At 36.7% G+C, this 12,471-nt stretch overlaps 1 protein-coding gene across 1 annotated transcript; it reads left to right on the forward strand.

Annotated features, from left to right (window-relative positions):
* The first annotated feature begins 278 nt into the window (after positions 1-278).
* dcaf12 (DDB1 and CUL4 associated factor 12) lies at positions 279-10,711 on the forward strand. The gene is made up of 9 exons (XM_059526047.1): positions 279-721; positions 5,759-6,049; positions 7,616-7,894; positions 8,088-8,148; positions 8,816-9,009; positions 9,111-9,176; positions 9,264-9,426; positions 9,509-9,687; positions 10,309-10,711. Exons 1-9 carry the CDS (start codon positions 665-667, stop codon positions 10,465-10,467), a joined length of 1,449 nt encoding a protein of 482 aa, XP_059382030.1. The 5' UTR covers positions 279-664; the 3' UTR covers positions 10,468-10,711.
* The last annotated feature ends 1,760 nt before the right edge of the window (positions 10,712-12,471 follow it).

Here is a 12,471-nt window from a genome sequence, read left to right on the forward strand (position 1 = left end):
TGTTTGTTTTTCAAATTAAACACGTTGAATTTAAGTTTTATGAGCACGCTGTGTATTATTCAAATGATTACAGTTATTAAAAAGTAAGCCAGTTCTACATACAATCAGGAGAAATTGTGCATTATAGATGCCATAACGTTTTTTATGGACTTTAAAAGACAAGAATGAATACAGCATCACAAATCGTTAAAGAATCGCAAGGCATAGAACGTGAGAAGGTCGTGCGCGCGCACGCACGTAAGCGACGCGCACGCGTATGTTTGACCTTGTTTTTGTTGATGTTTGACTGGATTGCGGCTGCGCGCGGCGCTGTACGTTGTCGGGTGACGCGATTTGTAAGGAGAACGACGGACAGAGAGAGAGAAAGAAGATAGGTGAAAAGTGAGCTTGCTGCAGGGGAGGGGCAGCAGTACCCTTCTAGCTCCTCCACACAGACGAAAACCAAACAAGCCTGCCCTAAAAACAACCTATATCCAACGGATCGGCGATCGGCCACTGCAACGGAATCGGCCGGTTATTCGATTCAGAACCGTTCGACTCGGCTCTAGTCGCGGCGCTTCACCAGCCCAGAGGCCGCCGAAATAACCCCATCGCCATTATATGATCCACTTCCCAGCGTCGCTGCTGCCCTCCATGTGGGTGAGGGACCTGTGCGTGTCTGGCTATGGCGAGAAAAACAGTTAGCAGGAAAAGGAAAGCAGAGGAGCCCAAGGAACAACAGGTAAACAACAAATCTCTCTTACACGTTACGTAATAAAAACAGCTTGCAGCCGTATGCTAACCGCTCGTTTTATATGAAACAACATCCATGAATCATAGAAAACAGAAACACAAGCTCGAAATGTGACAGTTTGCAAACAGGAATAGATTGCAATCTAATGTTAGCACCAGTTTGCTGGCTAAAGGCTAATGGTGAGATTGTTAACTTAGTTGTTGACATTGGTCTGGCGTTGTTGAGCTGGTTTGTTGTTTATTAATGTGTATCATCAGTTGTCGTGAACATTAAGGTTATGTGTTTTGTCTGAGTAAATCTTAATCCTGCACTAGATTACAGGATAATGATTCTCCAACAAGAGCCAGACATTATAAGCTGGTTAGACGGTGCAGTACGACTGAGATCTGCTACACTTTTTCATTATTTTTCATTAAGATGAGAAATATTAATAACACCATACTGCCTTTGCAGCTCATTGATTCTTGAAATGAGACAAAACATGTTATACATTAGTTCTAAACAACATTCATATATGATCACTATAGTGTTCTTATGTATCCATTTATTTTGTTTTCTCTTAGTGACAAGAAATTGTCATCCTAAAAACCACCTTACCTCAGATTTATAGATCTTATAAGAATGAAATGTATTTCAAACAAAATAATTCAGACGGAAGAGGTTCGTTTTAGCTACTTCTCACAGATGTGTTTGTACTTTTGGTCAAAACCGTCAGATATTTATGAAAACATTTATAAAATCAGGCAATATCACAGACCGCCTTCTTCCTGAAGGTCCTCTTTGTATATTTCACCTGCTGTGAGTTCAACAAGGTCATACAGGTGCAGGCGAATTTCTGTTATTGTGATGTTATTATTTATAGTTTTCAATCATGTTGCTTGTATTTTCCGTATATTCTATTACCTCTAGGAAAACACAAAATGAGTATGCAAGCTTTGTAAGCAAATTTTGTCAGTGCTGTATTATTATTATTTTGTTTCAATATGGTGACAATTCAGTAAATGGAGTTTGAAATCACCACACAGTCTTAAAAGATTGGTTTATTGAAAGTAAATGGTATTTATGTCAATATTTATGATAAATATCAGACACATTACTGTTGGTGCTGACTCCGTATTGAGTGATTGGCCAGTAAAAATACAAATGTTATGGGAAGATAGAAGAAGCAGGATATGTATTTGTCCAAGTACTCAAGAGTCAGTGAGCAACACCTTATGATGGCCTTGTAAGTGAAGTAGATGTGTTAAATAGGATACACCGGACAGGATAGAGTTCTCATATGGGGGCGGTGGTCTTCAGTGCAACACACTGCTTGGAAGATCACTTGCTTTCCTTATTTGGCTTTGTTAAATGTTTATTTAGGATATCATTGGTCAGCTCTGGACTCAATAAAAACAATGCACTGATATCATAGGTCTCAACAGTTGATGTTTGTAATATTAATTAATGAGGCCTGACAATGGGAATGGTTGTCTATCTAGACCTTAAATGTTCATCTCATTGTGTGTATTTACATTTTTCAGGTAATGCTTAGAAATAAACCATTATTTATTAATTAATATATAAAATTACAGTTATATTCCAATACCAATTTTATTATAGCCCTACAAAATTGATATTTAGCTTGTTTGTTATTCCCAAACGTTAATGTTTGCAATCTTGCAAACATCATGTGCCTTTATAAAGCCTAGGCTTTATATTATGTTAACTTTATATATAGTGTAAAACATTTTGTGTGTGTGTCTATATATATATATATATATATATATATATATATATATATATATATATATGACACACACAAAATATTTTTATATATAAAGCCTACATTATTTAAAGAAAAGATTTCATGCTTATACTTTCTCATGTCACAGCATATATTCATTATTCCTCTGAAATGTTTGTTTGAGCATCCCGACCAACACCACAGGGCATCAACCAATGGTGTGCGTTTGGAGCCGGGACTACGCAGAATATATTTCCCATGAAATTTTTTTTTTTTTATAGTTAATATTTTTTACCATTTGAATGTTATTGCTGATCCTTGCAGGATCCTTCCTACAACCCTTGAGCATTTTTTTACTCTGTGTGAGAAGGTGGTTGTGTATTGACTAAGATCCTGACCTGCTTTGCCATTAGGATATGGGTCAGTCAGATATGACTGATATCTACTGGCCTGGAGGGGGATTGGGAACGCTTTCCTAGAGTAGACATACATCAGTGTTTATGACTAGGAGTGTGTTACTCCTCTTGCTCTGGACAGATGATGTAATTTCAGCAAGAGGTGATAATATAGTTGATGTCAGTGCTGTTTAGCGAGATTAAGCATTAAAATGAATGAGTCTCACTCTCTCACAGATTGTTGGGCCCACAAGAGCTGATATACTTCAAGTCGTTGATTTTACTAGACCTTGTCATGGCTATATTTGATTTGTCGATGCTCGCTGGGAGTACAGAATCTCTTTGTCCGCCAGCTGGCGTTAGCATCAGATGGAGGTCCTCACTTTTTTTATTTGGCAGTTTTGCCATAATTTGAGTTTGATTGTAAAGAAGGTTGTTAGCAGGGTGAGGTGATGAATTTGCAATGCCAGCAGGTAGGGCTGGATGATTAATCGAAAAGTAATCGAAACCGAAATTCAGAACCTCTAACCGACTTAATTTTCCCATGTCGGTTATTTCGTTTTTTTAATCCTCTTAATACTTCCCCCTTAAAAGCATACTACCGCATGTGTAACCACATGACTCTGCCCCGTCCAGTCAGTGGCATAAAAGCAAAACACGGAGGTGAACGCCTTGAGTCTTCACTAAACTTTGTCAGTTGTATTTGTTTTATGGTTTGGACATTCAAGCGATTAGACGGTCCGATGTGTATTATTATTTCGAGCTCCCGTTCGTGCAGCTGCATTGTGGCACGAAAACTCATAAACAGCTGTGAAGATAGCTTGCACAGAGGAACGCAAAAACTAGTTGTCAGCGCTGTTCTGTGATTTATTACTAAAGTAGCTTAGAATCTCAAAACTTATTATAGCATATTTTCTACTTTTGAAGGAACTAGGCTATTTACAACCCACAGCTTCACAATAATATAGAGACAGTAATACTAATTCACACATGCAATCACTCGTACTGGTACTGTGCTAATTTATCTTTATCTGATCTTTATTTATCTCTTACACCGAGCAATAATCTGTAAGAAATGTTACTAACATAGATCAAATAACTGCTGATAGTGAGCTATGATGTCAGAACGCGCTTTCAATAGGAAAAATATCCCACCTTTACTAGTCGATCTCAACCAACTGGCTGAGGCCAGTCTAAAAATACGCTCAGGACAGTTGACAGAATTCTGCTGCATGTCGTCATGAAAGCGTATCATTTACACGTGTTATTAAGCCTTGCCACTTGCCAATTTAACCATTCAAAAAACTTTAAAGCATTCAAACACAAGATGCGGAAAAGCTGAACTGAGCAGCTGGTTACTCGCGCTGTGCTCAGTGCGCACGCGGAGAGAGAGCCGCGTCTCACGGACAGTAACTGAACTGAGCTCTTCTTTTGCGGAATTGCTAATGCAAACTTTTCACACCACAGACTGAACACAATTAATCATTGCTTGGTAATTGGCTGACAAAGTATTGACTGTTGTCTGAAGTTTTGTTTGATAGAAAGATATGTAATGGATTACAATCAAAGTTATCTGAATTTATCAAGATGAATTTGTTCTGACAGTTTAACTCTTGTTCTTGTCATATTTTATTACCATTTTCTAAACTATAGCAAATAAACTGATAATGTGAGAAATGTTGAAGGTGTCTGAATAAATTTTGGTTTGACTGTATGTTTAATTTTTACAGTGGTATTTTACCTTTAATTATTCGGTTTCTGTACCTGGACACTTACAAACTTGAAAAAACTTAAACACTGTGTAAATAGCACAAACAAATAAACAGAACGAACATACAATTTAAACACTTTCAAACAGGGCCCACTGATACAACCTGCACCGGGGCCCTGCTAACTCCTGCTACGGCCCTGCTTACAGTACAAACCTTGTCAGTGAACTATGAGGGCAAAAAAACAAAACAGAAACAAAATAATCGTTCATTAATCGTAATTGAGGTAAAATGTTCAATTAATCGAGGTTTTGATTTTAGGCCATAATCGCCCAGCCCTACCACCAGGTGTTTTTCTTCAAATGCAAGCTGTTTTAAAAAAATGCCTACACAATGCTGGATTACAAGAAAGCCACCTAAAACGAGATGTCCTAGGGTTTCTGTTCGAAAATGTTATAAAATCAGTTTGAGAAAGAGATGAACAATTCACTAACAGAACATTTTTGTGATGTGAAATTAGGGCTTAAGTGAGCAAACTCTTTCTCTTTCAAGTTTTATGGAAAGGATACACTTAAAGATATTCTTTTAAACATAATTTTCTTTTTAGAAAACTTTCAAAGTAATAGCTATTTTCATGATGTGCATTATAATGTTGTGATGCTTTAATTAATTTAAAGTCATTAATTTTATTTTTTAGTGTTTTATTTTTAAATTATTTAGACAAAGTTGAAAAAATTTACTCAAAGTGCATTAATGGCCATTAAAAAGAGTTTCTCTTGAAAATATATATTAGAATTATCAAATCAAATTATCAAATTATTTTTATTTATTTTATTTGTTTGTAAAACTAATATTGTTAAATTTTTGTAAACATTTCACTGAAGTATAGTTAAGATTATTTTAAGATCATTTTAAATTATTGTAGCGTTTTCCATAAATACACTGCCTTCAACGCTGATAGATAGATAGATAGATAGATAGATAGATAGATAGATAGATAGATAGATAGATAATTATCAGGTAAATTCAGTAAATGCTATTACACTTTGTTGCAAGTATTTGCATTTATTTAATATGGCATGCAATTCAATCTTGTATGATAAAGAACATTTATGAAAGTACTTCATGTTTTTGTTTAGATTTTTATTTTAATTTGGTCAACTCCTATAATAACTCCTTTTTGTCCCTCTGTCAGTTTGACTGGTGTCAGTCTGCGATTAAGCGTGCCCGCGTGTCCAGCTCAGCGCGTCATGCCCAGCCCTGGTGGCAGAACCAGCAGTCGGTGGTGTGCTCCGTGAGAGGAAGGGAGTTCCGCCCGCAGCAGCAACATGAGTGGAGCTTCCAGCAGAGTCTGCGTGGATTCGCTGCCGGACGCATCCCAGGAATCCTCACAGAAAGAGAGTTCTCCCTCGGCCGCCTTAACAAGGTGTTCGCTTCCCAGTGGCTCAACCACAGGCAGGTGGTGTGCGGGACCAAATGCAACACGGTGAGATTGTTTCTGATTAGCACTTTAGCATGAAATTGTATTAATCCAGTATATATGATCTTCAAGACATTACTGGTCTTTGTGCCATTTAATTCTTAAACATATTTAAAACCTATTTATGAGTTGGGTAAATACATTTTTAAAGATTGGGTAATGGTGCAAAATAGTGATGGGAAGTTTGATTCTTTTCCGCGAACCGGTTCTTTCGGACGGTTCGATTCAATAAACCGGTTGAAAAAAACGGTTCAGTGGTTCTTTTATGCTCGACGTAATAGCGTTATTGGCAATGATGTAATAGCGTCACGCCTAACAACCATTCAAATATATAAAGTCAGTAATCATAACTTTAGTCAGTTAAAAACCTCATAATCATGAAAAGTTTACAATTAAGTTTTGCAACAACGCACCCAAATACAGTAACAGCAATATAGGTTAATAAAAATAATAATAATAAAGGTTAAATAATATAGGTTAAATAAAGGTTAAATAAAAATAGAATAAAAAAATATACAGATTAGAAACATTCATCTTAAAAAATAAAAAAATAAAAATAATAAAATATAGTTATTTTATCACACTTTCCGATGTTTAACAAAATACAAAAATTACACGCATGCGTAGTATCATCAGTTCATCGGTTCTCAAATCGGACGCATCCGAAAGAAACGGTTTTCGGTTCAGTGTACTGGTGATCCGAAAACCGATGCAACCGGTTCTTGACTCGAGTAAGTAAATCTTCATCTTCATCTTCAGTTCGGTCTTCACAGCAGTTCAGTCAGTGTACTGTTTGAGTAAATGAATTACTCCGGGATATTGGTTTATTCTGACTCAGAGAGAGTGTCAGTCAAGTTAAAAAAGTTAACAGTTTAAGTAATTTGTGGATTAATGCTTATTGGAGACGTGAATCAATTCAGTTCGATTTGGTGAACTGGTTCAACAGGTTCACTAAGAAGAACCGGTTAAATTGAACGATTTGTTCACGAATCTGACATCACTAGTGCAAAACAAAATTTCCAAGAGAAACAGTAAAGGGAAGTAGACCTACCAGCAGAGTTGATTTATAGTTAACTAAAACCATTAAAAACATTTTAATTAAAAGACATTTATCAAAATAAAACACAAAAATTAAAGTGTAACTTGATGTACTAAAATAAATTTAAGCAGAAAAACAAAAAAAGTTATATTAATATAAACTATTCTAGTATCTCTGTGATACTGAAATAAAACACTAGTACACAAAAGGTTTAACACACCCTACAGGAATATTCCATGTTAGAAAAACTATTGACAGCTGCTGTATATAATAATGTCAAGTCATCTCGTACATTGATGCTGTTTAACTTGATAAATATTCTTTTAAATGTATAGTTCATCTCAAAATTTAAATTCTGCATCTAAATTATGCTTTTACACGTAACGAAAAAGCTCCAAAATAACATACAAGTACTATAAAAGTTGTCTGAACATACACTGTATGCTTCTAACACTTCTGAAGTGAAACGGTTCTATAGTTATTATCTCTTTTAGATGACTTAACTAATCTTATTTTTCTTTATGATTTCTTAGCTATTTGTGGTGGATGTCCTCTCGGGACAGATAACAAGGATACCCATGCTGAAAGACAGGGAGGGAAGGGCAGAGGTTTCCCAGGGTTTGAGTGGAGTGGGAGGCAATTTCGACTTCCGCAATACAGGATCAGTCGTCGGTCTAGATGTCCAGCAGGGATGTGGCATCCACGCCATTGAGCTGAACCCCTCTCGTACATTGCTGGCCACTGGAGGGGACAACCCCAACAGCCTGGCAGTGTACAGACTTCCCACTCTTGACCCTGTCTGCGTTGGGGATGTGAGTCTTGCCTTTGCTCTCTTTCTATTTGTGCAAGTTGTGTAAATGTCAAGTGGTTTAGTGGCCTCAGCCTTTGGCTTCATAGTGATCAAGTACTCTTAGTGACTAGATTTGGCTAACACAATGAAAACAATTGTGGCATGCACTAATAAAGTATTTCTCTAGACTCAATTTGTTTCTGTATTTCTGACAGGATGGGCACAATGACTGGATATTTTCCATTGCATGGATCAGTGACACCATGGCAGTCTCAGGTAAGAAGCCTGTAGATCCAGTTTTGAGCAACACTTTACACTGTGTGCTAACACATTAAGTGCTAGTGTTCATATCAAGAAACCGGTCAAGAATTGCCATAAGAGCAAAGAGAGGAAAGAAATAGAAAGTAAGTTTTGTATAAAGAAAATAGGCCCCTGTTTAGGAACATGACAAATATTTTAGATTATTTTCATTACAATTTAGCACATCCCTGCCCCCATTTCTCAATAAAGTAATGTGAAAGTGACTCATACTTTTTGTACATGCATATACAGTATAGAACATTTCGAAATTTATTCTCATTTAAATATAGAAAAAAATGTGTGGACGTGATTGTTTTCATTAGTGCATTACAGTGGTGAGAATTACATTTTTAATTATAATAATGATTTACTTTTCTTTGTCAGTGCAAAAAAGCTAGAAATATGTATGAATATTTATCCTATTTTTGAATAGGTTTTTTCATGATAATGTACAATCAGTCAGTCATTATTACAAAATAATCCTGTTAAATGCTATACAAGACACTTGACTACATGTTCAGGGTTTATTTTGCGATTAATAATGCATTATCTCTTATGTGTTGTACACAATTAGATATTATTGATGGTGTACAGATTCTACTGTTCAGATAAAGAAGAATGAATCTTTTATTCACTGGAGCAGGATCTCGTGACGGTTCCATGGGTCTGTGGGAGATATCAGAGGAGGTGCTGACTCAAGCCGAGAAGTGTCAGAATGTGGATGGTGTTCCTTGTTACTCCCACATCTCTCACAGCGCTCTCAAGGACATCCCGAAAGAGTACACCCACCCCTACAACTGCAAAGTGCGTGCACTGGCCTTCAACAACAGCCATAAGGTTAGCCGGTGTCCTTGACTAATGTGACTGAAAATTGATTGCTTTGTGTGTTATTCAAGCTCACCGTTTCTTTGCTTTTATCTTTTTCATTCATGCATAAGGAGTTGGGTGCTGTTTCTTTAGATGGATATTTCCATTTGTGGAAGGCAGAAGACAACCTGTGCAAGGTACAATTACTACTATCAGCATAGTTTTCTCTCATATTTTTCAAGCTCAATATTTGTAGATTTTTACAATTGATTTTTCCCATGAAGGAGCTTTCTACCAAACTCCCTTACTGTAAGGAGAATGTGTGTCTGGCATACGGTATGGACTGGTCTGTTTATGCAGTCGGCTCTCAGGCACACGTTTCCTTTCTTGACCCTCGGCAGTCATCTCAGAACATCAAATCCGTGAGCTCCAGGGAGCGTGGCAGTGGTATGCCCCCCCCTACAAAGTTAGTTAAAGAGTTGTAATTTGCAAAGCAAACTGGTGCTCAGTTTTGTTAATTCTCTCTTAGGTATTCGCTCTGTGAGCTTCTATGAACATATAGTGACGGTAGGCACTGGCCAAGGTTCCCTGCTCTTCTACGATATCAGGGCCCAGCGTTTTCTGGATGCTCCATCAAGCTCACCCAGCGGATACCGGAATCGCACCGCAGAGGGCATCCTGAAAATCAACACAGGGAGAGGATGGCTGGTAAGATTGTCCATTTTGACCCAGGTTCTCTGTCTTGCATGTAGGGGATGTATGATATATATTGTATGGGATAAATCTGATACAAAAAAAAAATTTGATTATGCTCATTTGATGTACATGTAATATGCTATTTTGCTTTTTTACACCCCCTACCTAATTTTTGCCATAAAATCTTTGGACAGGCTTTTGCATTAATTAGTCTATATATAAGCTCGTTTACAAAGTGCTTACTCTAGCAGTCGGTTTCCTGCAGCATCCGTCTCTGCTTACCATATAGAAGTTCATTAAGCAGAAATGCTGTATGCTGCATTAATCAAGAGCCCACACGGAAGTATAAGTACTATTTGATCACTATTTATCACGTTTTCCACAAAACATAGTTTCCACCAAATCAGCATATTAGAATGATTTCTGAAGGATCATGTGATACTGAAGAGTGAAATAATGATGCTGAAAATTTTGCGTTGCCATTACAGAAAAAATTACATTTAATACAGTTCTTTTAAATTGTAATAATATATCATAATATTGCTGTTTAAACTGTATTATACTATATTTTGATTGAGGCTGAAATAAATGCAAAAATGATTGATTGATTGATTGATCTTCACATCTCCACAGAATCACGACGAAACATGGAGAAGCTACTTTTCCGACGTCCACTCCTTCCCGAACGCCATATACACACACTGTTACGACGACTCCGGCACCAAACTCTTTGTGGCTGGCGGCCCCCTGTGTTCTGGCCTACATGGAAACTACGCTGGCCTTTGGAGCTAGCCTCTATCCTCCCTCCATTTCGCTCTCACATACAATCTGCTTACAGGCCATCTTCCATTTTTCTTCTCACGCTTTTTCACTTCCGGTTTTGTTTCTATCCAAGATTATCCTCTATTTCTCAAAAGACTCCAGAGCACGGATGTGATTCTCAACCCTTTTTGAGCTTGGTCTTATTTCTTTCTATTTTTATTTCCCTGTTGTACTCCTGAATTTACATGTGTGTTTTTGTGTGTGTGTGTGTGTGTGTGGAGAAAAAAAGGCAAAGAAAAGGCCTGACCAACACTGATGCCTGATCTCGTGGAGGCGTACGGAAAGGATGAAGGAGGTTTTTTACCCTCTGTGCATCGGCTGCCTGAACTTTTGAGAACTGTGGAATACTGTCAAATATGTGAAAATATTTAACAGTCATTCTGGGCATTAAGGTTTTTTATATATATATATATATATAAAGGCATGGCATTTTGAGTTAGTTTTGCTGTGTGTTTTTCCAAGACCTGCTGATCAGCTCCTTTTGTTGGCTCGCAGTGGACTGATATGACATTGTAGATCCTGAAAAGACTGACCTGTAGCCTTACTGTGGACACTGAGGTCAAGACTGCAGTTTTATGAAGAGCACGGAGTGAACATGGACATGAGTCAGATAGCAGCCAGTGAAGACTCACCCAGTTTTTCTTTTTCCCTTTGTTTTCCAAAATAATGGCAGGGAGAGACAATCGTAAGAAATCACAGATACCGTTTGTGTTCTGTTTGAGGTATCTTGGAGAATGCCTCTTTTTATTGCTGATTCTGTACTAAAACACGCATAAGCTCGCATCAAGATTGCAATTTTACCTCTGTGACATTTAGATGTCCTATTTATTTTGTATTGTTGCCGTCACTAGCCCTCATGACGTTCAGGTACAATCATATTTTTTTAGGATTTTTGCTTCTCATCATCTTCTCTGCTTAAAGGCAGGGCAGTGTTGTGTGACATTGTTGCCTTTTCAGAGTCTTTCTGTGAAAGACCATTGCAGATTGAATTTGTTTAGGCTTTTTTCTTTTCTTTTGTCTTTTTACATGATAATCTAAATGGAATTGTCACAAAATTGCTAGTACAACACCGTAACAGGTAATATATTAAACCGAAATTACCCATCACTTTTAAAATGTATTTTATATATAAATGTATGTGAATACATATTTGGAAACTAATAGAGGGAGAATACAATTTATGTAAATTTTAGAGGATATATGTGCGTGTGTGAGTGAACTAATCTGTCATTATTTTGGTGGTACTTTTTTTAAATACTCACTTCCTGAATGTTTTTACAGATTACAGGTGTAAAGATATTGTACAATATCAAAACAAAACAAAAGAACAGCAACATGAGACATTCTTCAAAAAGAAAATGAATAAAGGTTTATTGATGTATTTTTCTTCCATTCCGGGGTTGCATCACGACTTTTTTTATACTCCATACTTGTGCTGACATTTAAAGCTTTTGATTTTAATTTTTAATCCATGATGGACATGATATGATGAAGTCTGACAGTTCACTGGGTGACATTTTTTGGCAGTACCTGAGTAACACTACGCTGTAGTGATTTATTTAACCGCTTGAGGCGCACAGTGTGTTATGATTATAAACGTTGCCGTTACAGAAAGCGCGTTCATGAGTATTATTTGTAGCGTGCGATATTAATACATATACAATAACTAGATACTATAAATGTAAAAATATATGTTAAAGTGGACATTTCACTTCTAATAATTTTTTTAAACCTCTGTATGCATGGCTAGCTCCTTTTCATTTCTGCACAATGCAATGCCTTATTCAATACTTAGTACATTTCTTGTCTACCAAACTTATTTTGCCTAATATAAGATTCAGACGCTTAGCAAGGAAACAGAGAAGGAGTATTGATAACTGAATGACTAAATTATGACAAAATTACCCTTTAAGATTATATACAATTTATTAGTTGCTTTTCGATTTATTTTATGATGTTAAATTATGTTTTTGA

This window comes from Carassius carassius, chromosome 36, assembly GCF_963082965.1.
Source record: "Carassius carassius chromosome 36, fCarCar2.1, whole genome shotgun sequence".
Taxonomy (NCBI): Eukaryota; Metazoa; Chordata; class Actinopteri; order Cypriniformes; family Cyprinidae; genus Carassius; species Carassius carassius.

Bases quoted from the DNA above. Each gene is read 5' to 3' on its own strand.
- dcaf12 (XM_059526047.1), top strand. From the start codon at position 665: ATGGCGAGAAAAACAGTTAGCAGGAAAAGGAAAGCAGAGGAGCCCAAG. The intron at 6,050-7,615 runs GTGAGATTGTTT...ATGATTTCTTAG, and splicing joins GCGGGACCAAATGCAACACG to CTATTTGTGGTGGATGTCCT. The intron at 9,688-10,308 runs GTAAGATTGTCC...ACATCTCCACAG, and splicing joins ACACAGGGAGAGGATGGCTG to AATCACGACGAAACATGGAG.